This window comes from Lathamus discolor, chromosome 23 (genome assembly GCF_037157495.1).
Source record: "Lathamus discolor isolate bLatDis1 chromosome 23, bLatDis1.hap1, whole genome shotgun sequence".
NCBI lineage: Eukaryota > Metazoa > Chordata > Aves > Psittaciformes > Psittacidae > Lathamus > Lathamus discolor.
Genome location: NC_088906.1, coordinates 3,012,417 through 3,035,488, shown reverse-complemented (window position 1 = coordinate 3,035,488; position 23,072 = coordinate 3,012,417). Strand labels below are relative to the sequence as shown.

Sequence of the window (23,072 nt, the reverse complement as noted above, 5' to 3'; positions counted from 1 at the left end):
CTGATTGGGCTAGAGGCGGGCCGTGGGGCGGGGTTGGCGCCGGCTGTGCGGGTGACAAGATGGCGGCAGAGGCGGTGGAGCTGCACAAGCTGAAGGTAGCGGCAGCTCCCGGGACCGGATGTCCTGGGCGGGGATGGGGGGGTCTCGGGCGGGCCGAGGCCGGAGCTCGCGGTGGGTGCGGTGCTCGGTCCATGCTGAGTGGCGCCTCTCGCCTCGCAGCTGGCGGAGCTGAAGCAGGAGTGCCTGGCCCGCGGCCTGGAGGCGAAGGGCAACAAGCAGGACCTGATCAACCGGCTGCAGGCGTACCTGGAGGAGCACGGTGGGTGCCCGCCGAGGCGGGGGAACAAGGGCGTGAAAAGAGGGGTGAAAAGAGGCTCCGGACATTCCCCTCCCTGCCGCAGGGCTGTGTCCAGCTCTGGGGCCCCAATACAAAACAGGCCTTAGAGCGGCTGCAGGACCTAAAGGGGCTGAAGGAGATCTGGAGAGAGGCTTTTTACGAGGGCTTGTAGGGACAGGACAAGGGGAATGGCTTTAACCTGCCAGAGGGGAGATCGAGATGGGATCTTGGTCAGAAGTTCTTCCCTGTGAGGGTGGTAGACACTGGAATGGGCTGAATGGAGAAAGTTTGGATGTCCCATCCCTTTGAAGCCAGGTTGAAGCAAGCTGCTCTAATGGAAGGTGTCCCTGCCCATGGAACTGGAGAAGCTTTAAGGTCCTTTTCCACCCCAAACCATTCTATGCTTCTGTGATCCATGATCACAGCCTTTGCTTCCCATTTTCCCAAGTCCCATTCTCATCCCAGGCTCCTCGTGGGAAGCTGGAGGTGTCAGTGCTGTCACTCACTCGTGTTCTTTTGTCCTCCAGCTGAAGAAGAGGCAAATGAAGAAGATGTCCTAGGAGAAGAAATAGAGGTGGGTCTGTGCTGAGGGGCTGGGACCCAGGGGATGTGGCGGTGAGGAGGAGCAGAGCATGTGGCTGTCCCAGCTCGTGGCCGGCACAAATCTCTCCTTGTTGTGGGGCACGTTCAACACCCAGCCCTAGAACCCTGGATCTGGGGGGGGCTGGATTCCAGACAGTGGTCTGTGTCTGGCCTCGGGGCTGCTCCGTGCTTGGCTGTTGTCATTCCTGCCTTTTCCCTGCAGGAGGAGGAGCAGAAGCCGGTGGAGCCGCCGGTCAAAGCTGAGGAGCCTCCTGTAAACTCGCCTGATGTGTAACTATCCCTCTGAGCAGCAGAAAGCCAAGCCGGGCCTGGGAGGGCTCGGGGGGGGGGGGGGGGGAGGTGCTGGAAGTGGGGTGCAATTCCAGCGGGAGGCAGTCCTGTGCTGGATCCTGGGGGCTGGTGGGCGCTCGGTGTGGCTGACTGCCCTGCCCTGCGCGGCTCAGGGGATATGGGGAGCCCCCAGTGAGCTGCAGTGAGCCCTCAGTGAGCGGCCGTGAGCCCCAGTTCACCCTCATTGAGCCGTGGTGAGCCCGATCGTGGTGCGGGCAGAAGGGGGCGTCCTGAGCCCGCGGAGCCGCAGCTCTAGGAGCCCCGGTCCCGGCAAAATCGCTTCCTGTGGCAGTGCCATGAACCCATCCCTCCTCTCCCGGGCATCCAGCAGGATCCTGCGTGGGGCTGGAACAAAAGCCAGGAGCTCCCAGACCGGTGGGTGGTGTGCGATGGGAGCTGTTGGCAGCAGCAGGAGGAGGAGGAGGTTGTCTCTTTCTCTTTTGTTCCCCCCCCCACCGGAGCCCAGGCTGTGTTTTGGGAGCAGAGCTCTGGTGCACGCCCCCTCCATTCTGCCGGCCCTGGGGCTTTGTGTGTGGCTGCTGCTGCCCCGGAGCTGGAACACAAGAAGCCTTTGTGTGGGAGTGCTCCAAAGGGGGCTCCAGAGCTGAGTGTTCCCCATCGGAGCCCAAGGCTGGGAGAGACCCCCCTGAACCCTAGAACCTCAGAGCAGGGGGGACCTGATCGCTCCCCATGCTCTGACAGAAGGATGGGGCCAGGTCACTGCTCCCAAAGGATGAGACAAGAGGAAAGGGGCTTAAGCTGTGCCAGGGGTGGGTTAGGTGGAGATGAGGAACAATTCCTTCTCCATTGGAACAGGGCAGTAGCGGAGTCACCATCCCTGGAAGTGCTCACACACAGTGTAGTGAACCCCTCAGTGCCATGGGTTAGTGGTGGTCTTAGCAGTGCTGGGAATGGTTGGATTGGATGACTTTAAAGCTCTTCCAGCCTGGTTGATTCTGACCATTCCTGCATTAAAGAATGGCAAGCACGGCTGGGTCCGGTGACTTGTCCCCTCTTCCTTTTGGCAGAGGGATTTGGGAGCACTTGAGGCACTGGTGGGGCTCACTGTGCTCCATGGCTCACCCTTCACGCTGGCATTGGGATGCTCAGCCCTGGGTCGAGGGTGCTGGTGGTGGTGCTGGGTGGGAGGAGGACCCATTGTGACCTGTTTATCTCTTTCCCGTCTCTGCAGGATCACGGAAAAGAAGGTGGTGAAGATAACATCGGTGATCTCGCAGATGGAGGTGAGGTCCCTCCTCCTCTGCTCTCAGTTTCCTTCCTCACTTCCTCCATCTCCAGGGTGTAGCTGAGGCAGTGTCAGCATTCTCATAGGAAACCTGCTCTCTTTTCCCTTGGGATTGTGGTGCTGCTGGCTGTGAGGGACCCTGCAGCAGGTTCCTTTAGCTCTTGGGGAACATTCCTCTCTGTTGTCCCTTAGCTTCTCTTTCCACCACCAACCCCATAACCCTTCTTCAGTATCCCAGTGTCACAATTCCAGTCATTCCAGGCTGTTATTCCCTCTCTAGGGCTCACTGCAGCCACAAAGCTTTGGTAAGGATCCATTTGAGGGGAGGGATCCACTCTGAGCTGAGGGATCGTCCCATCATCTGCCCTGCCTTTGCCATTGCAAGCAAGCAGTGATTTCTCTGGGAAAATCTGGAGTTCAGGGGGCCTGCCCGTGGTTCTCCAGTCCCCCCCCCTTGCTGGCTCCTGTTCCCTGTGCAAACACAGGTTTGGGCTCCCTGCTGCTCAGCACCACTCAGAGCCTTTTCATCTCCTCTTTGGGCCACAACCATTTCCACGGCAACGGGATGTCGCAAGCAGAGGACGGGGCTGGGGGGGACGGGACACAACCATGGGCCGGGCTGGGGGGGGTGGAGTGGATGAATGTCCTTTGCCCTTGTGGTGGTGCCTTCAGGGCAAGAGCTCCCATTGGACTCTTGGGTGTGCTCCAAACCATGTCCAAAGCTGCTCGCAGGCTTGGGTTTGCTGCTGAGTGTGGATCGGCCCCAGGGCTTGGCAAAGGGGTGCTGGAGATGGTTCCCCATCCCTGAGGAGGGTTTCCCATCCCTGGCAGTGTTCAAGGCTAGGCTGGACTGGGCTTGGAGCAGCCTGCTCTAGTGGAAAGTGTCCCTGCCTGTGGCAGGGGTTGAAGCTGGAGGAGCTTGAAGATCCTTTTCCGATCCAACCCATTCCATGATTCTGTGATCCATGGTCACAGTCTTTGCTGCCCCTTCAGGTATTCCTCAGGGATATTCTTCACTTTGTCCCAAAGAATAAGGAAACTGGGATCTGGGTGCTACATTCTCCTGTCCCGGCTGGTGCTGCAGGGTGGGATCCCTGGTCCTGCTCCATCTTTTCCAAGCGCTGCCATTCCAATGGGGATGTTTGTCCTACTCCTCGCTGGGCTCGTGGCTAAAGTCAATGTTTCCATTACTAAGCTCTGTTTCTCTAACCCCAAACACGCTGCTGGGCCCTTGCCTTAGAATGAAATGTGAACTATTTCCCTTAAGCCTTTAAGGGGATTTAACACTCAGAGATGCAAACCCTTGAGCTTCCAAAGCTTCCAAGCTTTTCCCTTCTCCCCCTCACCTGGGGCTTTCTCCAGAGCCAAAATTCACCTGGAATTACAGCACTAAGGCTAAACTGTGCTCTGGAGGCCAAGCCAACCAACATCCCCATCCCCTTTCCCAGCATATTCCTTTGCCTTTAGAGAGAAAGAAGGGAACGAAAGGAAACCCTCTTTGCCTCTCAGTTGTTATTACGTTGATGTTTATTAAAGCTCCTTTTGGTCAAGCCCCAGCCCTGGGGTGGCTCTTGGCGGGGGAGGAGAAGGTCCCTGCAGCATCTCTGCCATCACCTGGGGGTGCAAGGGAGAGTTCCCCCATTTCAGCCTCTGTGCTACCAGTCCAGCAGCACCCACTAGGGTGTTGACTTGGCCTCCTCCACCTGCAGAACCTCCTCCCCAGCCCCTGCCTGTAGTGGCTCCTCCTCAGGTGGTTCCTTTCTCTCCCTTCAGCGCATGCAGAAGAGAGCTGAGCGCTTCAACGTACCCGTCAGCCTGGAGAGCAAGAAGGCAGCACGGGCAGTACGGTGGGTGCTCCCAAACCCCCACAGCCACCAGTGGTTGGGGGTGGTGGGTGGTGGGACTCCAGCAAGGGAATGGGGATGTGCCAGTGATCCTGCTGCTGTTCCTGCACTGGGAGGGGGGAGGTTGGAGGGAAGCTGGAATTGCTGCAGTGCTGCCTGCAGCCAGGAATGCTGGGTCTCAGTTAGTCTTGCCCCCAACCCAGTCTTCCTCATGGGAAGCACTTGGCAGGGAGGGTTCCGGGGCTGACCCTGCTCTGACAGCTCTTGTTTGCCTTTGGCAGGTTTGGTTTGGCCATGGTGTCCACTAAAGGTGAGGGGGTGAAGCAGAACCAGTGCCTGGAGTTCCCTGGTGCAGTTGTTGTTACCGGGGGGCAGAACAGTGCTGGTGGGATAACCTGGGGTTTAAACACTCCTTTTCCTGCCCAGGAGTTCCAAGTGGGCATTGTGGGATCAGGAAGGGAGGCCACACGTTGTTCCCTTGGTAGTTCAGACACTTTTCCCCAGTGTGTCCCCATTCCAAGCCCAGCTGGAGGACACAAGGTGTCCACGTGGGGTTCTCAGGCAGCATCCTGTGGCTTCATAAATGACCAGGTCCCATTGCCAGGGGTGTCTTAGTGAGGTGGGACAGTGGCAGTGAGTGGAGAAGCTGGAACAGGAACTGGGAGACTCATTGTGCTGGGAACAGAGAGAGAAAATAGGAAAAGCAGTTCCTGAGTCCCTGGTGGGACTTTTCCCATGTGTCCTTGTAGGTAAGATCCTGCTCCTGATGATTGTTCTCTAATTGGGTTTTCCCTTTTCTTGTCTCTTCCTTTCAGGCCTCTCCTCAGACAGCAAACCCACGGTAAGGAATTTTCTTGTCCTCGAGTTGCTGCTGGTCAGGCCCTTGGCATGTGTTGAAAGATAGGTCCCCATCCCCTGGGAGCGTGGCAGGGTCCCTCTCCCATTTCCATGCTTCTCGCCTGCGGATGAGGGCACGTGGTTGAGCCAGGATGTGGTAGCCACCATGTTGTTGTGCCAGTGCTGGAGATTTTGCAGAGCAGCACCATAAGCAGCACAGGCTGGGGAGGGCTCATCCCTGGAAGCCTGTGTTCCTTAGGGATAAGGGCTGGCACTTTTAGCTCCCTCTAGAACCTGAGTGCTGATGGGTTTAGAAGAGAAAGGTGACTTGTTTCCTGTATCTTTGCAGGTAAACATGGATAAGCTGAAGGAAAGGGCTCAGAGGTTTGGGTTGAACGTCTCTTCACTCTCCAAGAAGGTAAGTCCAGGACACTCTGCACCTTCAGAGCACCCGGAGGTGCTGCTTGAGGTTCTCCATCTCCTATCCAAGTGCTGGTTCCTTCTCTTCCGTTGCACCTGTGTCTCCTGCTGGAGCTGTGGAGCTTCCCAGTTGTTCTCCCTGGTTTTGGCTGGGCAGAGGCGCCATACAGCGGGTTTGGGTCATCTCCCACTGGAGATGATAGGGAATAACTCTTTGAGTAGAGGTGAGATGAGCTTTGCAGGAAATGGATTTGCTCCCAAAACCACTGATTTTGTTCCAAGGGGGAGATCTATCCCCCAGCTCTGAGCATAACCCCCCTCTGGTTCTCAAAGCAGCTTCTGCTGGAACTCAGCCCTGGGGTGGCAATGGAGCCAGGGAGCTCCACTGGAGATGGGTGGGATCCCTGGGATCCCTCTCCTCTGTTTTGTAGCAAACAGGATGAGTTGAGGATGTAGGAGTCAGTCGATCTGACGTGGATCCAGTGCCCTCTGTGCTTCCCAAATGAACCCAGCCCAGCCCTTCCCTCCCCTGCCTGCTGATCCTGTGCTGATGGAAGGGGATTGTCCAGCAGGAAGAGCTGGATGGTGTTGGCATGAAGACTCCGCTTGGTGCGGGTGAGAGCAGGGGAGGTTCATCCTCCTCCATCCCTGTGAAATAAGCTCCAGTCCTCCTGGGGGTTGGGGGGGGGGGCGGGGTGGGAATTGACCTGTTATGCTAGTTCCCCACATCCAAGTGTTATCCCTCTGGCTCTGGGCATCCTCATGCAGAACATCTCTGGCATTGGAGGTCACTGTTCCCCTTTGGCTCCTGGCCTCTGGGGGTGGAGGAAGGAGCCATTAAAGCCGGCATGTGTGGAGCTGAGGGAGAGAGGCTGCTCCAGCACCATTAATGCAGTCCCTGGGAGCTCCCATTTTTCAGGAGGAATCAATTCCTTGTCAGCCCTTATGGCCGTGGCCTTCCTGAGCTGCAGGATTGTGGGGCTAAAGGTTAAGAAAGCCACATGGCACTTACAGAAGGAATCAGCTTCCAAGCCAGTTCTCAAACCAGTTCCTCACTGGGAGCTCCTGTCCCACAGTCAGGAGTTGGTGGCTTCAGGCTCCAGATGACCCAACATGGGCTTTGTCCCCCCTTGGCCTCACCTCCCCATGGCTCCTTTTTGTTTGCTCCCCCAGGAAGCTGAGTTCATGGGTTTCCAAGTGGCTTTTCCCACTGAGCAGAGCACGCTCCCACATTCCCAGCAGGAATGTGCCTGGGCACTTTAATTAACTGCTGGCATTGTGCTTCCCACCTGGGTGTTCTTTATGGCTGCTCGGCCTGCAGGAGCCCAGCACTGTTTACATGCATCTCGGCAGGTTTTCCTCCAGCCCCAGCTTTACAATCAGCCATTGTCCCTGCGGAGCTGCTCCTGGCTCCATGCAGCGGGAATGGGAAGAGGAGGGGTAGGATTTCAGTGCCTGTGAACTCCTGTAGAGCTTGGAGCCCCCCCTCTCCCCATCAGCACCCTGGGCTGGGAGTCTTTCAAGTTGAAAGTGCCCTTTCCGAAGGGATTCAGGATGGAATAGGTACGGGATAGGGATGTGGGAGGCAGGTGCTCCTTTGTCTCCAGGCACCACGGGGCCATCAACTGCATCTCTTAAGCTAAATCAAGTGAGGGTTCCTCTCCCCTTTGGCTTCATGTTCCAGCACCCGCATGCTGCCCTCCCACCACCACCACCCTTTGACTCCTGTTCCTTGTACTTAGCCCCCCCACCAGTGCCTGTGAATGGTCCCTCTCCGTCAGCTGCTCCTTAGGTTGATGCCGTGGAGGGAGCAAGCTGTGGGTGCTTTGCCCCTTGGAAGTCTCCTGCTGGGAAGTGCTGGCATCCACCGGGCAGCGGGAGGCCTCAGCCTGACACAAAGGCTTCCTTGGCCACCTTTGTGTTCCATTACCAAACACCTTTCCCCAGCCAGCAGATGAGTGAAGTAATTGGCTCTTCCATCTCTTCTTTAGCGGAGCCTGAGGAGCAATTAGTGGATTAACCCCTGGCCACTCAGATTGGGAGCAGGAGGTGACTCTGCTCCCAGGTCGCTCCAGGCCAGGAATCCCACTTGGAGCCCTTGGAGCTTAGCGGGGAACAAAGGATGCTGTGTCCCAAGCAGCAGCACGGGACCCTCGAGTGTCCCCTTGAGCCATTGACTCCGGGAGGAGTTAAGGTTCTCTGCCAGCCCTGCTGGCAGCTTTGTGCCAGCTGAATCCTGGTTAATGAGGATGTGAGATACATGGAGCTGCTTTTGGGAGGTGCTGGAGGAGCTTGGGGGCACTGGACCAGCAGAGCCCATGTGTACAAAACAGCTAAATGAGAGCAAGGAAACAATCAGCGGAATTGTTTGCCTTCCAGCAAGCTCCTGACAGCTGCTTCTGGATCAGTTCTTTGCCATTCCGAACACCCCTGAGGAGAGCCCAGCTCTCTGGAGGGGTCCCACCAGAGCAGAGGGGGAGAATCCGCCCCCTCACCTTGGCCTCAAGGAGCTTTACAGCACCAAGTGGGAGCCCTGTGCAGGGCATAGGCTCACTGTAGTTGGGTGCTGCAGCATGTCCGCAGCCCCTGCAGCACCATGTTCCCTTTCCCAAGTGGAGCTGCTGGCTGTGGGCTGTTGCTTTGGGATAATGGGAAGTGACAAGGTGAAGAATAGCACTGGCCACGGTGGGGGCTTTACCATGGTGGTGCTGCAAGCCCAGAACCTTGTGGTTGGGCACATAAGGATGTGCTGACACCCTCCTGCAGCAGATAAGGCTGTGGCTTCCGTTCTCTTCCCCCTGCTCGCTGGGTGCTGGGTGGTGTCTTCACTTGGAAATAACCCCGTGGTCGTATCCTGGGAGCCCTGTGTCCTGGGCAGAGCTCCGGGGGGACACTGACCTCCCTCTGCCCACGCGGATGGTCCTGCACCGGCCCCGCTGTGAAACAGAACTTCGCTTTTGTCCCTAACACAAATACATCTTTTCCCCACCCCCCCCCCTCCTCTATTCTGATTCAATCAATGATGTCATTATGTCCCATTCAGGGGCTCGGGAACCATTTGGCTGCAGGAATTTGAAGGAGAGGCTGGGGAAGAATGGGAACGGCAGCACCGGCTCCCTCCAGGCCTGAGAAACAAAGTCAGGTTTCCCCTTACGCCTGCTCCAGCAGGGGGGACAAAAGTGATGGCACTTGTGGGGCACAGGGGGGGTGCGTGGCCAGGCAGGAACCCTCCTGTCCCTGTAAATCGTTTTAGGAGAATTGGCGCAACTCTTCGAAGACTCAATGGGTTTGCACACCCTGGCAGTGCTGGGCTCTGCAGGGATGTGGCACCAAGTCAGGAATCACAGTGTAAAATCCCAGCCTGGTTTGGGTTGGAAGGGACCTTAAAGCTCCTCCAGCTCCAACCCCTGCCACGGGCAGGGACACCTTCCACTAGAGCAGCTTGCTCCAAGCCCCGTCCAGCAAACACTGCCAGGGATGGGGCAGCCGCAGCTCCTTGGGGCACCCTGTGCCAGTGCCTCAGCACCCTCACAGGGAAGGAAGAACTGCCTTACAGTTCATCTCAGTCTCCCCTCTGGCAGGTTAAAGCCATTCGCCTTGGCCTGTCCCTGCAGGCCCTTCTCCAAAGCCCCTCTCCAGCTTTCCTGTAGCCCCTTTAGGCACTGGAGCTGCTGTAAGGTCTTCTCTTACGGAGCCTTCTCCAGGCTGAACCAGCCCAGCTCTCTCAGCCTCGCTCCAGGGCAGAGCTGCTCCAGCCCTTGCAGCAGCTCTGTTGCATCTTCTGGCCTCGCTCCAGCAGCACCACCTCACTCTTCTGTTGCTGCTCCAGAGCTTCCCACCACAACCATTCCTGGGGGAGTAAGTGTCCGTGTCTGTGGTGTCCTCTCCACTGTGCCCCACGGCACTTGCAGTGGCCACATTTTTCCCTTAGAGTTCTCTTGTTCTACCAACTCCTTCAGCTTTATTTCCTCCTAGCAGGATCCCATGGGCTCATTCTGATGCCTCGCTGGGAAGAGTTAACCTCACCCTGGGGTGCTGCATGCCTCGGTCTTGAATAGAATGGCTTGATTTAGGTTCGGGCGGTTCTGGGGCTCATGTGCAATTCAATGATGTTCCATCATCACCCATCTCAGAACAGCTGGACTCCAGCCCTGCCAAGTGGCTTTAACTCTGCTTCCTCCCGCCTAGAGCCATGTCTCTTGCTCCCAAACATAACTTTCTGTTCCTCCTCCTAACAGAGCCCCTTTGGGGTCTCCAACCAGGGAAAGCTCAGCACCAGCAGCTGCCATCCCTGGAAAATACTGCAGTTGGGAGGGATTTGGTCTTCCCAGCCTGTTTTCCAGGATGTGTGTTGGGAGAAGCAGCTCAGAGCTGGCTCAGGGCTGCCTGTTTCCCTTGGCCGGTCTTGCAGTGAAGGTGACTATGTCCAGGGAAGCAGCTGGGGACCAATCCTGCACCATGCAGAGGACATGGGTGAGGACATCAAAGGTCCTTCAGCAGCTTCTCAGGGTTCCCATTGCCTTGTGTAGATTAAGATCTTCCATGACTCGTGCCGCGGTCTCCTCTTGCACAAGGCTCATCCTAGTGCTCCCAGAAGGGTTTATCACTGGGTGTGTCTCACCAGAGCAGGGTCCTCATGTTGGAGTCCCTTGGAGGATGGTGGTGACTCAGTCCCAGTGCGTATCCCATGGGCCCAGCCCCACATCCCAGCTGGAAGCCCATGGTGCTGTTGTAGCATTGCTGGCTCTGCTTTGTGTGGCTTTGGGAGGAGCGGACAGGGCTCCTGTCCTGGGGGGTGAGTGAGGACCCACCATGGGAGAGGCGGGTACATGTGGAGCAGCTCCAGGTGTCCCAGGAGCCGCAAGGGGAGTGCACAAAGGCGGCAAATGCAGCTGCACATCCCGACCCATGGGAGGCTGTCACTCAGCCCCGGGCATAGAGCGGGAGGCTGCTTGCCCTTGAGTGTTCCATAACCTTTACCTTTGGGAGGTCAAGGCCGTGTCGTCATTAATCTCCTGATGCCTGAAAGCCTCAGGGCTCTGCTTTTCATCCTGCCATCCGTCATGCTGCAGCCGGCCACAGGCGGGCCACCAGAAGGCTCCGGCTGCATCCACACATGCAGGCGCCCACCCTTTGCCTTCCAAGGACATGGATATGGAGGCTCGTGTGTGCGTCTGCATTTGGGATGAGGAGCTGGGCTTCAGCTGCAAACCTGGGCCGTGTCCTTCTGGGGGTGCTTTCATCTGCAGAGGATCTGTCATGCGGCACAACATGGAGCTTGGTCTCACATGGGGACTCACAGAGCTCTGCCTCACATGGTGAATGGTTCTGAGAAGCTCGTCCTGCTGCTGCCCCAGCACCACACATGGGAGATGTTTTTTTATAACCTGGCATCAACTTTTGTCCACTCTCTGGGCAGTTCCCCTCCATCCGAGTGTGGTCCTGAGTCAAGCAGAGCATTGACGCTGAGCTCTGTCCCTGAGGTTTTGTGTGGGGCATGGAGGTGAGCAGTGGTGCTGGAGCTGTGCTGGAGCCAGATCCGTGCCGTGGGTGCCAGAGCCCTGCTGTTCACCATGAAAACCACAATTAATGCCTTTTGGCATTAACTCTTCTGGCACCAGCTGGAGCGCCTGTGTCTGACCCCAGGAGAGAGGCAGGATCCAGGGTTTGAATGGATCTGTTAGGAATAAGCAGCTCCAGTATCTACAGGGGCTACAAGACCTGGAGAGGGGCTTTGAACAAGGGCCTGCAGGGACAGGCCAAGGGGAATGGCTTGAACCTGCCAGAGGGGAGACTGAGATGAGCTCTTAGGCAGAAGCTCTTCCCTGTGAGGGTGCTGAGGCGCTGCCACAGGGTGCCCAGAGAAGCTGTGGCTGCCCCATCCCTGGCAGTGCTCAAGGCCAGGTTGGACACAGGGGCTTGGAGCAAGCTGCTCCAGTGGAAGGGGTCCCTGCCCGTGGCAGGGGTTGGAGCTGGAGGAGCTTTACAATCCCTTCCAACCCAACCCATTCCATGATTCCATTGTCTCTGAGAGAAGCAGCAGATCCCGAGGTATTCCCATGGTGGTGGGTGCTGTTATTGACCCCCATGGTCCCACAGGGCTCACACACAGCTTGTGGGAGCACCCCCTGTTTTCCTGCATTGCAGGAAAGGCTTCACCTCCAGCAGTGGCTTCTTCAAGGTGGGTTCGTTCCCCTCCTCTTTCCCTCACCCTCTTTGTAGACAAACCCCACAAACACCCATCGTGGGGTGAGGGTGAAGGGAACAAGGTGAGAAGAGGCAAGGTTCAGGGCTAAATGTGCACCCCCAGCAGCCAGGGCAGCTTTCCCCACAACGCTGGGTGCTGCCAGGCCTGATGGATGTAGCGTGGGGGGAGAGAGGTCATTGTCCTCAGCTGGGTTCCAGCACCCCATGAATCAAGTGCTGTCAGCGTGAGCCTGGACATGGAGTGAAGTTCATTGTACCCGTGTTGGCGGCTGACACTGGCATGCAAGGGGTCAAGTGAGAGCTTGCTGGGGCCGTGCTGCTGGAGCGTGGGGGGCACCCCAAAGGGAAATAACCCTGCAGCCCCCCCAGGAGCCCCTCATCCTCCTGAGCACTGCCAGGGATGGGGCAGCCACAGCTCCTCTGGGCACCCTGTGCCAGCGCCTCAGCACCCTCACAGGGAAGGAAGAGCTTCTGCCCAAGAGCCCATCTCAGTCTCCCCTCTGGCAGGTTAAAGCCATTCCCCTTGGCCTGTCCCTCCATTCCTTATCTAAAGCCCCTCTCTAGGTTTCCTGCAGCCCCTTTAGGCACTGGAGCTGCTCTAAGGTCTCCTCTTAAGGAGCCTTCTCCAGGCTGAACCAGCCCAGCTCTCTCAGCCTGGCTCCAGAGCCAGAGCTGCTCCAGCCTTTGCAGCATCTCTGTGGCCTCCTCTGGCCTCACTCCGACAGCTCCATGTCCCCCTTGTGTTGCCCCTGAGCTGGATGCAAGTGGGGGTCTAATTTTTCGTTCCTGTCCTTTTCCTGCCACCCTCACTCATGCTCAGGGCATTGGGGGGGCGGGGATTCCGAGCAGATAGACCACAGTGCCCTGGGGGTGCAGGACGTGTCTTAAGGAGGTTGTGCTGGGGCTCTGGTTGCAAATGAGAGCAGGAGGAACAGGATTCCCCATGCAACGAGCAGCCTGGGCACTGCTAGCACCCTAAACCTTGGTCCTTCTTTGTGCCAGAGTGAAGAGGACGAGAAGCTGAAGAAGAGGAAGGAGCGGTTTGGCATCGTGACGAGCTCGGCTGGAGCTGGAGCCACAGAGGACACAGAGGTAAAACCTGCCAGGGGCAGCCTCAGACTGCTCCTGGTTGCCAGAGCTCCAGCGCAGCAGCCCCTGATGAGGCTGGGTTGGGAATACCACACAAATACGGACAATCAGACTCCCCCAGGCTGAGGCCTCCCTGTGTCTGCACCCAGATGGGCTCAGTAGAGGTGAACAGGGCTCCTAAGAGCCACCTCAACACTTCAAATGGGATTTGAGCCACTTGGCATGTGGAGCTGGGCTGGGTTTACGGCAGCGAGGCATTCCGAGCCTGCACCAGGGGCTGGCGGTCGAGGGATTCCATGCTTCTCCTTAGGTCACTTGGAGATTGTGCCTGGAACAAAAAGGTCTTTTCATTGGCATTGTGTGCACTCAAATGCACCTTTTCCCCAGAGACTCTTGATTGGGGCTTCTGCTGCCCCTGGGCTGTTTCCCCTGCTAGAGATGAAGATTTATACGCCGCTTGTTTCTGGGCTCAAGGCGAAGCGGAGCGAGGCCATAGTGTATTTAATGTGTTTTAGTGTGTCCCTCTCACCTTCCCCATGAATAGGGCAGTGTTAACCCTTTGCCCTTTTCCTTTTCCCACCTCCCCACCGCCTGCCCATGCTTCCCGGCCTCTGAAGCCGCTTTGTTCCCGAGCCATCCCCTTCCCAGTGCCTGTTCCTGCCACTACGTTTCAGGGGGACTCTTTGTCCCAGTGTTAGACCCAAATCCTGTGGCTCCCAGAGCTGCTGGCACCAGCGTTATTCCCAAGCATCAAACTCCTCATGGTTCCCCATTGAGTTCTGGGTGGGATTTGCTCAGCTGAATCTGCTTAGTTCTGATTCCTGCTTTTCCCTTGTCATTCCTCTTGGCAGGCAAAGAAGAGGAAAAGAGCGGAGCGCTTTGGGATCGTGTGAGCCTTGCGCCCTCCTCCTCCTCACTCTTCCTCCCCCTTCCTCACATTCCCCCACTGTTCTTCAAGGTTTTAGCGAGGAGTAGGCAGGGAATCCCCCATAGTTGTTCCATTGTGTCCTTAGTGGTTTCCTACGCTCCCAAGTTGAAGAAGAGTTGAGCAGAACCCACTTACTGACTCGGTGCTGGGGTCTCTCCCCGGCAGCCGGGACACAGAACTGCTTCATCCCCCCATCCTGTGCTGGTGTCTGCTGTCCTGCCCTGGCACACCCTCCGGGAAGGGGTTTCCTCAAGCAGCTGGTCTCCCGTTTCCAGCCATGGATGCAGCCAGTGGCTGGTTCCTTCCCAGTGAGGCCAATGGGAACTAGAACTGGAACTGCTGGAGCAAATGGTTTGCAAATGGACCCTCTCCCCGCTCTGGTCCATGGGGGTTTCCCAGTGTCCTCAGGGACACGTTTCTATCCTCAGCCATCTCCCTACCTGGGATTCCAGATGGGCCCCATGGCTAGAATCCCACCCCTGTCCCAACACTGACCCTTCAGGGTTCTTAGTTCTGACCATAACCTCTCCTCAGTGCGATGTTCACCTTGTCCGTGCTGCAGAGCAGTGCTGGGGGCACGAGGGGGGCGTCCGGAGGCTCATTCCTGGTTCTTGACAAGCAATAGATCCCATTTTTTTAACGTAGAAGCCTTCAAACCGCCTCTGTTGGGTTCCCATTGGCACCCAGTGACTCGGAGCAAGCCCTCGGTTATCCCTTCCCCACGAGCAGCTCCGGGGCTGTCGCTGCTGTGTGACTCGAATCCATGTGGGAACGTTCCTGAGGTGCCGTCGGGTTTCTATGTCGGGTTTTGTACGAAGCATTTTCTATGGGCTCATGAGCTCCTTGCCGCTGGTTCCACATTTGTGGCCTCTTGTTCTTGATTTCATAATAAAACTGCTTCTCCAAGGCGAGGCCAGTCTCCAGGCACTGGGTCCTCAGGCTCCAGTACAAAGGGGAACAGCATTTCAGCGTGTCCCAGAGGATCTTGGCTGGAGCAGGGACACGGCCAGTGTCCATAGAGCCGTGGTGGCGGGGCCTGGAACCCAGCTGACCCGGAGCAGGAGCATATCCTTGTGTCTGGTCCTTGTCCCAGAGCGTTCCCTTGCTCCCAGCCCCATGAGACCTCCGGAGCCCACCCTGTCCCTCCCGCCCCAGGGCTGTAATTAGCTGCGACATTCCCAGCATAGCTGCAGCCCCTAATGAGGCTCCATAAAGGCTGCTTCTGATCCCGGCTCCTCTGGCACTTGGGGCCACTTGTAAATCTCCACTTTACAACAAGGGGGAAGCGGAGGCCAGCAAGAGGGACAGAGCCGGTGCTGCCATGTGCTGTGTGTCCCCTCCTCGGGGATCTGCTCCATCTCACAGTGGTGGGATGAGGCTTCGGGATGGTGAAGCCTCCCATGGAGCTGCACTGTGGGGTGCGCGGGTTAAGGGTGTTGGGTGCTTCCGCTAGCATTCCCAAGGTGCTGGGAGGGTGTTCTGGGAGCTGAAGGGTGAGGACCAGTGTGTCCAAAGGCTTCACCTGGGACATGCACCCGGGAATGCCACCAGATTCCAGCCCCACTCATCGCCCGGCACTGGGAGCGTGGGAAAAATGAGAAGCATCAGGAATCATTTCCCGAGCTGGTGGCCCAGATCAGGCCGGGAGCTCCCAAGGGATGCAGGGGGGGAGCTGCTGTCAAGCAGGGACGCAGCAAGTGGCCAAGGGTCCATCCTGCAATGGGCACCAGTGTGGGGGGGACAGAGCCACTCCAGTGGGGATGCGGCACTGGCGATCCAGGGATCTGCACTGACCTTGGGATATGGTGCCAAGCCTGGGATCCAGTGCCGACATCACCATCCGATTCTGGCCTTGGGATCTAGTGTGAGCCCCACGATCTGCTCCCAACCCTGGGATGTGGTGCTGAGCATGGGACCTGATCTGATGCCTACCTTGGGACGCAGTGCAGCGGCACAGATTCATCCCAGCCCAGATGGTGCCCAACCAGCCCTGGCCCCAAAGTTCCGTAGTGCAAACGGTTCCCAGCTCCTGGTGCATGGTGTTTACTGGAAACGTTCGGCATTCCCAAGGGCAACGCTGCCGTCCTGAAGCTCAGGACTCGTTGACAATTATTCTTTTAATCTTTCTTTTAATTTCTCTTTAATTTCTTTATTTGTGTTGACGTCCAAGTGCTGTGTTTGGTTAAACCCCTCCCCCAGCCCCTGGGGCCTTTGGGTCATGTGTCCCCTTGAGTCCCGGTGACCACATCCTGGCCTCCCCCGAGCGACCAACACAGGACCGGACCCGGGGACAAGGGACCAGGGTGGGAAAGGAGAACATACCATAATAACAGTTATAATAACCATGGAGTGACAGGGCGGGGGCAGCAGTCACCCAGCTACCCCCGGGCAGGGTCCCAGTCCTCCCCGTGCTGGGGGGGCTGAGGTGCCAGTGCCCGGGGTTGACTGCTCCCAGTACCCCCTCTGGCCCCGTCCTTCCGGGGCCCTGTGGGGCTCTGAGTCCTGGGCTCTGCGTTGGGTGCTCCATGGCCAGGGGTGGCTGCGGTGGCCAGAGACCCCCCAGCATGATGCCCATAGTTGGGGTCCCCCCAGGCTCCAGCAGGTTGTGATGGCTGGGGTGAAGGGTATGGGTTGATCCCAACCAGATCCCAGCCGGATCTTGGCCAGGCCACAGCTCCCTCAACTCAGGAGCAAGATCCCATGGCCCGGGCATCTCTGCACCCTTTCCAGTCCTTTCCAAACAGATTCCAGCTCTTTCCTGCCATGTGGCTCCGTTCCTCGTGGGCACTGGGGCCTGTCTACATTGCTGGCAATTGCAGGACTGTGCTTCTCGCTGCCGGCACCTCCTTGGCCGTGTCCAGTGTGGTTTCAGTGTCCAAGCAGAGCAGCCGCAGCTGGGGCTGGATGATCTCTCATGATCTGGACCGGAGGATGCAGCTCCCTAAAGGCACTGAGGGGCAATGGAGGGGACCGAGCACCTTGTCCCCATCATGTCACCACGGGGAACACCACCACTGTGTCAATGGGGGGTAACCTGCCAGACACCCCTCAGCTCCCCAGGAGGTCCTGGTTCTCACATTCCCATCCCCTAGCACACAGATCCAGGGAGCTGATGCCGGAGCCACGGCGACACTACAGCAAGGCCGGCACTGCCAGTGGCATCAGCCCTTAAGTGCTTGGGCACAGCCGGGGCTTGGCACCATGGGGCCATCACCATGTCCTCGGGAGCGCTTTGGGGCTCAGTGGAGGCAGGGACAAGTGCTGCACATCCCAGTGCCCCCGGCTCTGCCACGGTGCTGTCCCTAAGTGCTACAAGGGGTACGGACGTGCCAGGCCTGACCGCGGCTGTGGGATGGAGACACATGTCCCGGTCAGAGCCATTGGCACCCTCAGGATAAGTGCTGGGGCCGGGCCAAAGGCACTGCGGTGCCCAGAGAGCCCTTGCTGCTGCGCCAAGACCCGAGACCCCCAACTGGAGACACCTGAACTGGAGCTCCCCCAAGACTCTGGCTCCGCCAGCTACCCTGGGAGAGCTCTGGGCACTGGCGCAGCACAGGGACAAGCATCACCTTAGCGCCAGCAGCACTGGAGCCAGCGCCTGTGGCAAGTGGCAGCTCTGTTCTCCTCAATGCCCGGTGGTGCTGGTGGTGCCGATGGCGGTGCCGTCCCCACGCAGGGCCACGGGGGGGTCAGGAGGGGCGGGAGCTGCCCCAGCAGAGCCCGGCCGGAGGGTGATTAATAAATAAATAAATTAAAGCAGGGGACGGTTCCCTCCCGCGCCGGAGCCGCCGCCAGAGCCCAACAGGCCTGTCCCGGGGGTCCCGCTGCTGGCTTCTCCCGTCCTCAGCTGTCACCATGGCCCTGGGGTGGGCAGGGGCATCCCCATCCCCACGGGTGCTCCGGAGGTGCGGGTTGCAGTGGCTTCCTCCTCTCCCTATCGCCGTGGAGCAATGCTGGGGCTCCGCGCCGCCCCTTCCCATCTCCGTCCGGTTGCGTTATTGCACAATGCAAGTCGAATCATGGGGTTGCTGCAGCGTTTCTCCGCGGGGTTTCCATCTCTCTGCGTCTCTGTCCTCTTGCCCCAACATCCAAAGGAACCTCAACGCTTGTTCTTTGTATTTCAAAAAGAAAATAGCAAAAAAGAAACCCCCCAAAACACCCACCCCCACAAAAGTGGCAGGAAAGAGGCAGGTTCAGAGGCAGGGGGGGTGCGGGGCAGCAGCACCGGCTCTAAGAGCATCCACATCGGTCCACTACCATGCCTGGGATCTTGCCGTAGATGATCTGCTGCTTGTCATTGAAGTAGAGCATGTTGATGGGGGACATCTTGGTGGGGGTGCAGCAGGGCCCGGCTGAGCCACGCGGGTTGGCCTGTTGCACAAGGTGGGTGTGCGGGTACTTCTGCATGAACATGTACTCACACTGCCCCGAGCAGTAGTTGGCTTTGTACCTCTTGGGTGCGATGATCCAGTCCCAGCCAAAGGCCTCGAAGTCCACGGTCAGCGGGTAGCGGCAGCAGCGTGACTCAGTCGAGTGCTCGTCGCAATCCAGCCCCAGGTTGCGGCGCGAGCGTTTGTTGTTCTCCAGCACCCTCAGCTCCATGAAGGGGTGCTGGGGGGAGAGGAAGGATGAGACCCACTGAGCCACCACCCCACGGTCCCGCCATTCCCTCTGCCCAGGTCCCACACAGCCCCGTGGAGCTGTCACGGGCCCCATGGAGCTGTCGTCATCCCCACAGAGCTTTCCGTGGCCTCATGGAGGTGTCACCAGCCGCATGAGGCTGTCACTGTCCCCAAGGAGCTGTGACTGTCCTCACAGAGCTGCATCACCACCCATGACCATCCCCATCACACTCCAGCTCCCCACGGATGGCCAGGAGCCCCTCCAGCCCCACAGCAGGCACGTACCAGCCCTTCAGCGCCAGGCCCCAGTGACGTGACAGCCAGGTCGTTGCCGTTGGGGTCGAAGGCATTGATCTCAATACCCCAGTTATTCTGCGGCTGCTTGAACCAGTTCTGCAGCACATGCTTGAAGTCGATGCTCTGCCAGTGCCCAAGGCGGGAGTTGAGGTCGATCTTGAGTGAGCGGATGCGGATGTGGCGGCTGCCTTCCTCCGTCACCGGCTTCAGGCGGAGGATCTGCAGGTAGACGGTGGAGGTGTGCTGCACGGGCCGCAGGTACACCCACAGCTGTGCCTTCACCACCTTCGTGAACATGACCTTGGGGCTGAAGTTGAAGAAGCAGCAATGGGGGTTGCCCTCGATCTGCACCACGGGGTCCGCTGTGGGAGGAAGGAGGCGTCAGGGGCAGCGCCACGACCCCCCTTGTCATCCTCATCCTCATCCTTCTCATCCTCCTTACCCTCATCATCTTCATCCTCCTCATCCTCCTCATCCTCCTTATCCTCACCCTCCTCATCCTCCTCATCCTCCCCAGGGGGAACTAATCTTCAGTCATTAGCAGGTGAAGGTCAAGCCAGAGTCTGCCCTGGGGCTCATTCCCCTTCATCCTCAGCAAGGTCCTGGCTGCCCCTGACCCCGCATCACCTGGGATTCGGGATCCCCCACTTGGATGAGGGCTGAGTGGGATGTGGGGGCTCCAGTGAAGGTGCTGCAGCTGGTCCATGGCACCGCAAGGTTGTCCCCGCAACCCCACCAGTGCCCCCATGCACCCGCTATGGGGCAGCCCCACGCCTCAGTGGGATAGGGACAGGGCTCAGGGGTCCCGGCCACCCTCCCCCCGCTGCTCTGGCATTCCCTGCTCCACAAACACATCTGTGTCAAATTGAGCTGGGAATTCCGCCCCCCGCCACGCACCGGTCAGGTTTAATAGCACCCAGCTGCAGCGGGGCCATTTGCTGCAGCGGGGCCTCCCCGGCACATGGGGGTCACGACACCGGGAGCCCCCCAACTGCGCTGTGGGGGCCCAGCACAGACATACACCCCCTGCGATTTGCTGCCCCACATTAAACCCCTGATCCCCTGGGGACCCCCAAAGCCATGTTGGGTTCCCCCCGGCTCCCAGCTGGGGTAAGTTGTGCCACACAGCCCCTTGGCCATCAGTCACCGGTGGGACGTTGTCCCAACCTGGCCAGCAACCACCACAATGTGTCCCAGTGCTCCCGGTGGCTTTGGGGGCTGCAGATGTGTCTATGTCAGGGGTTGGTTTTGGGGGTTCTCCAGGTGAGAGAGGCTGGAGTCGGCACCGAAACCCCTCACCACAGCACCAGGGCACCAGTGGCACCAGTGGCATCAGTGACCTGCGTCCCAGGCTTCATCCTAGCATCCCGGCGGGCACAAGGGGTGTTCTGGGGTGCTGGGAGTATGGGGAGGTCTGTGCCATGCTGGCTGCTCCTGGCACTGCCAGGATACTCGTCCGGTCACTGTGGTAACAGTGAATAAAGGATAAAGGTCCCTGGGACACCTGGAGGGGGGTGGCTCCTGACCCCCCCAAGCTCTTTGTTCACACTGGGCCACATGTGGGGCTCCCACCCCTGCCCAATTAACCCTTCGCCTGGTGTGGGGGCCTGGAGAGACATCCCCCCCCCCAGGTCCAGTCCTGCTATGTGCCAGCAGTGGCACCATGGTGTCCCCATGTCCCCCCATCCTGCTGACCTTGAGCCCCCCAACAGCACCCCCCCCCAGGACTCCTCATTACGGGTCGTGGGGTCACGGGTAGCCCCTAAATTGGTTTAGGACCCAATTAACCCCCCTCAGGGCCCTTCTGCCATTAAACCCCCCGGGGTGGGGGGTGTTGGGGGGGATGGGATTACCGGGGGGAACACGAGAGCTTTATGGCTGCGCCGCCTGTGAAGCCCTTTCCCTCCTCCTGCTCAGGAACCATAAAACCCACAAATTGCCCCGGGGGAGGGGAGGGGGGGGGGAATAATCATAATGATAACGGGGGGGCCGCGGCCAGACCCTGTGGCGCATCCGGCTGCGGCAGGGCTGGGACCCCCGGAGAGGAGCTGGGGGCAGGAGCCGCCCCATACTCTTTATGTCGGCCCCCCCCCCCCGGGCTGTTAAAAGGTTTGGGGGGGAGGCAGGAACCCCCCGGCGGGGCCGCGATTTTATGGGTAATAAAATTTCAAAGCCACCCGAATCTATTAATGGCTGGGAAGGGAATTGGGCCGGGGCGGGGGGGGGGCAGCGTCCCTCACTTCCCTCCCTTCCGCCAGCCCTTCTCACCCGGCCCCCCCTCCCCTTCCCCGGCCCCGTGTCCACCACCCCCCCCCCCCCGCGGGGGTTCTGCAGCCCCATCCCACTGCCGGAGCAGGTGGAAGCAGGGAAACTGAGGCAAGGGCCAGGCAGAGGAAGAAGGGAGAGATGGACAGAGCAGAGTCTCTCCATGATATCCTCCCGGGACACCTGCTGCTGTCACCCCGCTGTCACCCACGGTGACACCCACCCCATGCGCCCAGCATGGCCCCAGCACCCAGTGAACAGTGCCAGTGTCAAGTGCCAGGTCCCTGCATCCAGCCCCAGTGCCAGTGCCCAGTTCTCCTACAGATGGGTGCCAGTACCAGGCCCCAGTACCTAGTGTCAGTTCCCAGTGCCCAGTGATGAGTCCCAGTGCTGATGCCAGGTCCCAGAACCCACTACCAGCTCCCAGCACCCAGTGACAGGTTCCAATCCCCGTTACAAGTTCCCAGCACCCACTGGCCATTCCCAGTCCCATTTTAGTTCCTGGTTCCCAGCACCGGCTCTCCCCGTATCCCGGTGTGTGTCCCAGCACTCGCACAGAGCCATCCCGGGTAGCAGGGGGGTGCCAGAGGGGAAGCGGGGGGCGCCGGGGGGGTACCGGGGGGTGCCGGAGGGGAACCGGTGGGGAGTCCCAGAGGGCCGGTACCTGAAAGGGGCTTGAGGGGGGACACCGAGGGACATGGGGGTGGGATGGAGGACACTGGGGGTGGGGTGGGGGGGACCAGGGGCGGGATGGGGACAGCGGGAGTGGGAAGGGGGACACCGGGGTTGGGATTGGGGTGCCCGCCGGCGAAGTTTGGAGCGGCGGCGGGGCGGAACAAAGGCGGCACTGACTTTCCTGGGCCATGCTGATGACGGTCTCGGTGGTGGCGTGGTACTCGTCCTCCTCCAGGTACTCGTCGTGCTGCAGCGAGTCCCCCTGGAAGTCGTGGAGGTCGAGGAGCTGCTGGAGCGGGGGGGCCTTGGGCAGCAGCTGCTTCACCACCTCCCGGGTGATGTTGGGCGCTTCCTTCAGCCGCAGCTTGCTCAGGATCTGAGACTTGATGCTCTCCAGCCGCAGCTCTTTGCTGTGCCTCCGCCACAGGCACACCGGGCAGGAGGGCTCCAGAGCGCTCCCCGTTCCCATAGTGCCCCCCCCTCCCGTTCCCACCGCCGCCGCCGCCGCCAAGAGGCAAAGCACCACCGGGGCCATACCGGTAAGCAAAACGTCCCCACCACCACCGGGGGCCGAGCCCCCCCCGTTCCGCTTCCACCGCAACGTTTTTAACGGGGGGGAGGAGGGAGAAAACAGGGAGGGGAGGGGGGGGCGCGGCGGAACGGGGGGAAGGCGGGAACGGTGCCGGGGGGCGGGGAAGCGGGGGGGGGGTGGAAGGAAAAAGGGGAGGGGGGGGGAAAGGAAAAAAAAGCGGCGGTAACGGCGGCCCCGGGGTTTTATACCCCAAGAGAAGTGTGTCGTCACCGGCCATGATTGGCTGCGGCCGCACAAAAGAGGTTCGGGCAGGGGCTTGGCACCAGCCGCCGCCGGCCCCCCGAGCACCGGGAACGGCCTCGCAGCCACCGGGTCGGAGCGATACCCCCCCCCGCTTCAAATCCCTTCCTCTCTATAGCCCGTTGTAACGGGGGGCGACAGCGGTGGCACCCAACTCCTGGCAAGTGCGGCGGGGCGGGGGGACCCCGGCACTTGCCGAGAGTTGGGTCCCACCGTGCCGCCCCGGTAAACCGGGGATAAGCATCCCGGTGGGGGTCTACGTGTGTTATCCCGTCCCCCCCCAGCAGCTCTGCTCCCCATCAGAACCATGGAGAGGGCAAACCGGAGGCTCGGCAAACCCGTGGTAGAGGGGCTGCAGCCGGTCACTCTCCCTTCTAGCGGTGCAGAGACTCCCCCCTACGGTACCAAACCAGCACCGGTGGGGTGAAGGTGATGAAGGAGCCATCCCGTTGTCCCATTATACTCCCCTCAGCTACTCCCCACTACCGGAGCGGTGTCAAGCGCATCCCGCCAGGGGGCGACACAGCGGAGCCGGTAATA

The 23,072-nt window shown here is 59.4% G+C and overlaps 2 protein-coding genes across 3 annotated transcripts; one reads left to right on the top strand and one right to left on the bottom strand.

The window, feature by feature from the left end:
• The first annotated feature begins 25 nt into the window (after positions 1–25).
• SARNP (SAP domain containing ribonucleoprotein) lies at positions 26–14,752 on the top strand. Its single transcript, XM_065659804.1, has 11 exons — positions 26–95; positions 220–319; positions 865–911; positions 1,143–1,210; positions 2,463–2,514; positions 4,290–4,363; positions 4,642–4,670; positions 5,176–5,201; positions 5,547–5,615; positions 12,827–12,916; positions 13,765–14,752. The coding sequence occupies exons 1-11, from the start codon at positions 60–62 to the stop codon at positions 13,804–13,806; spliced, it is 633 nt and encodes a 210-aa protein (XP_065515876.1). The 5' UTR covers positions 26–59; the 3' UTR covers positions 13,807–14,752.
• A 1,229-nt stretch (positions 14,753–15,981) lies between these two features.
• GDF11 (growth differentiation factor 11) lies at positions 15,982–22,344 on the bottom strand. 2 transcript variants are annotated; one of them, XM_065659796.1, is made up of 4 exons: positions 21,878–22,344; positions 18,749–19,122; positions 18,292–18,452; positions 15,982–18,212 (listed from the first exon to the last, which is right to left on the bottom strand). In XM_065659796.1, exons 1-4 carry the CDS (start codon positions 22,233–22,235, stop codon positions 18,095–18,097), a joined length of 1,011 nt encoding a protein of 336 aa, XP_065515868.1. In that variant the 5' UTR covers positions 22,236–22,344; the 3' UTR covers positions 15,982–18,094. The 2 variants fall into 2 exon arrangements, with proteins under 2 accessions (XP_065515868.1, XP_065515867.1); XM_065659795.1 differs by having other exon boundaries at positions 15,982–18,452.
• Positions 22,345–23,072: the final 728 nt, after the last annotated feature.

What these genes read in the sequence shown, in the direction of transcription:
- GDF11 (XM_065659795.1), bottom strand. Translation starts at nt 22,235, where the DNA reads ATGGCCCCGGTGGTGCTTTGCCTCTTGGCGGCGGCGGCGGCGGTGGGA. An exon ending in CATCAGCATGGCCCAGGAAA is followed by an intron (nt 19,123 to 21,877) that starts GTCAGTGCCGCC and finishes TTCCTCCCACAG; the next exon opens with CGGACCCCGTGGTGCAGATC. An exon ending in GGCCTGGCGCTGAAGGGCTG is followed by an intron (nt 18,453 to 18,748) that starts GTACGTGCCTGC and finishes CTCTCCCCCCAG; the next exon opens with CACCCCTTCATGGAGCTGAG.
- SARNP (XM_065659804.1), top strand. Translation starts at nt 60, where the DNA reads ATGGCGGCAGAGGCGGTGGAGCTGCACAAGCTGAAG. An exon ending in AAGGCAGCACGGGCAGTACG is followed by an intron (nt 4,364 to 4,641) that starts GTGGGTGCTCCC and finishes TGCCTTTGGCAG; the next exon opens with GTTTGGTTTGGCCATGGTGT. An exon ending in CCTCAGACAGCAAACCCACG is followed by an intron (nt 5,202 to 5,546) that starts GTAAGGAATTTT and finishes GTATCTTTGCAG; the next exon opens with GTAAACATGGATAAGCTGAA.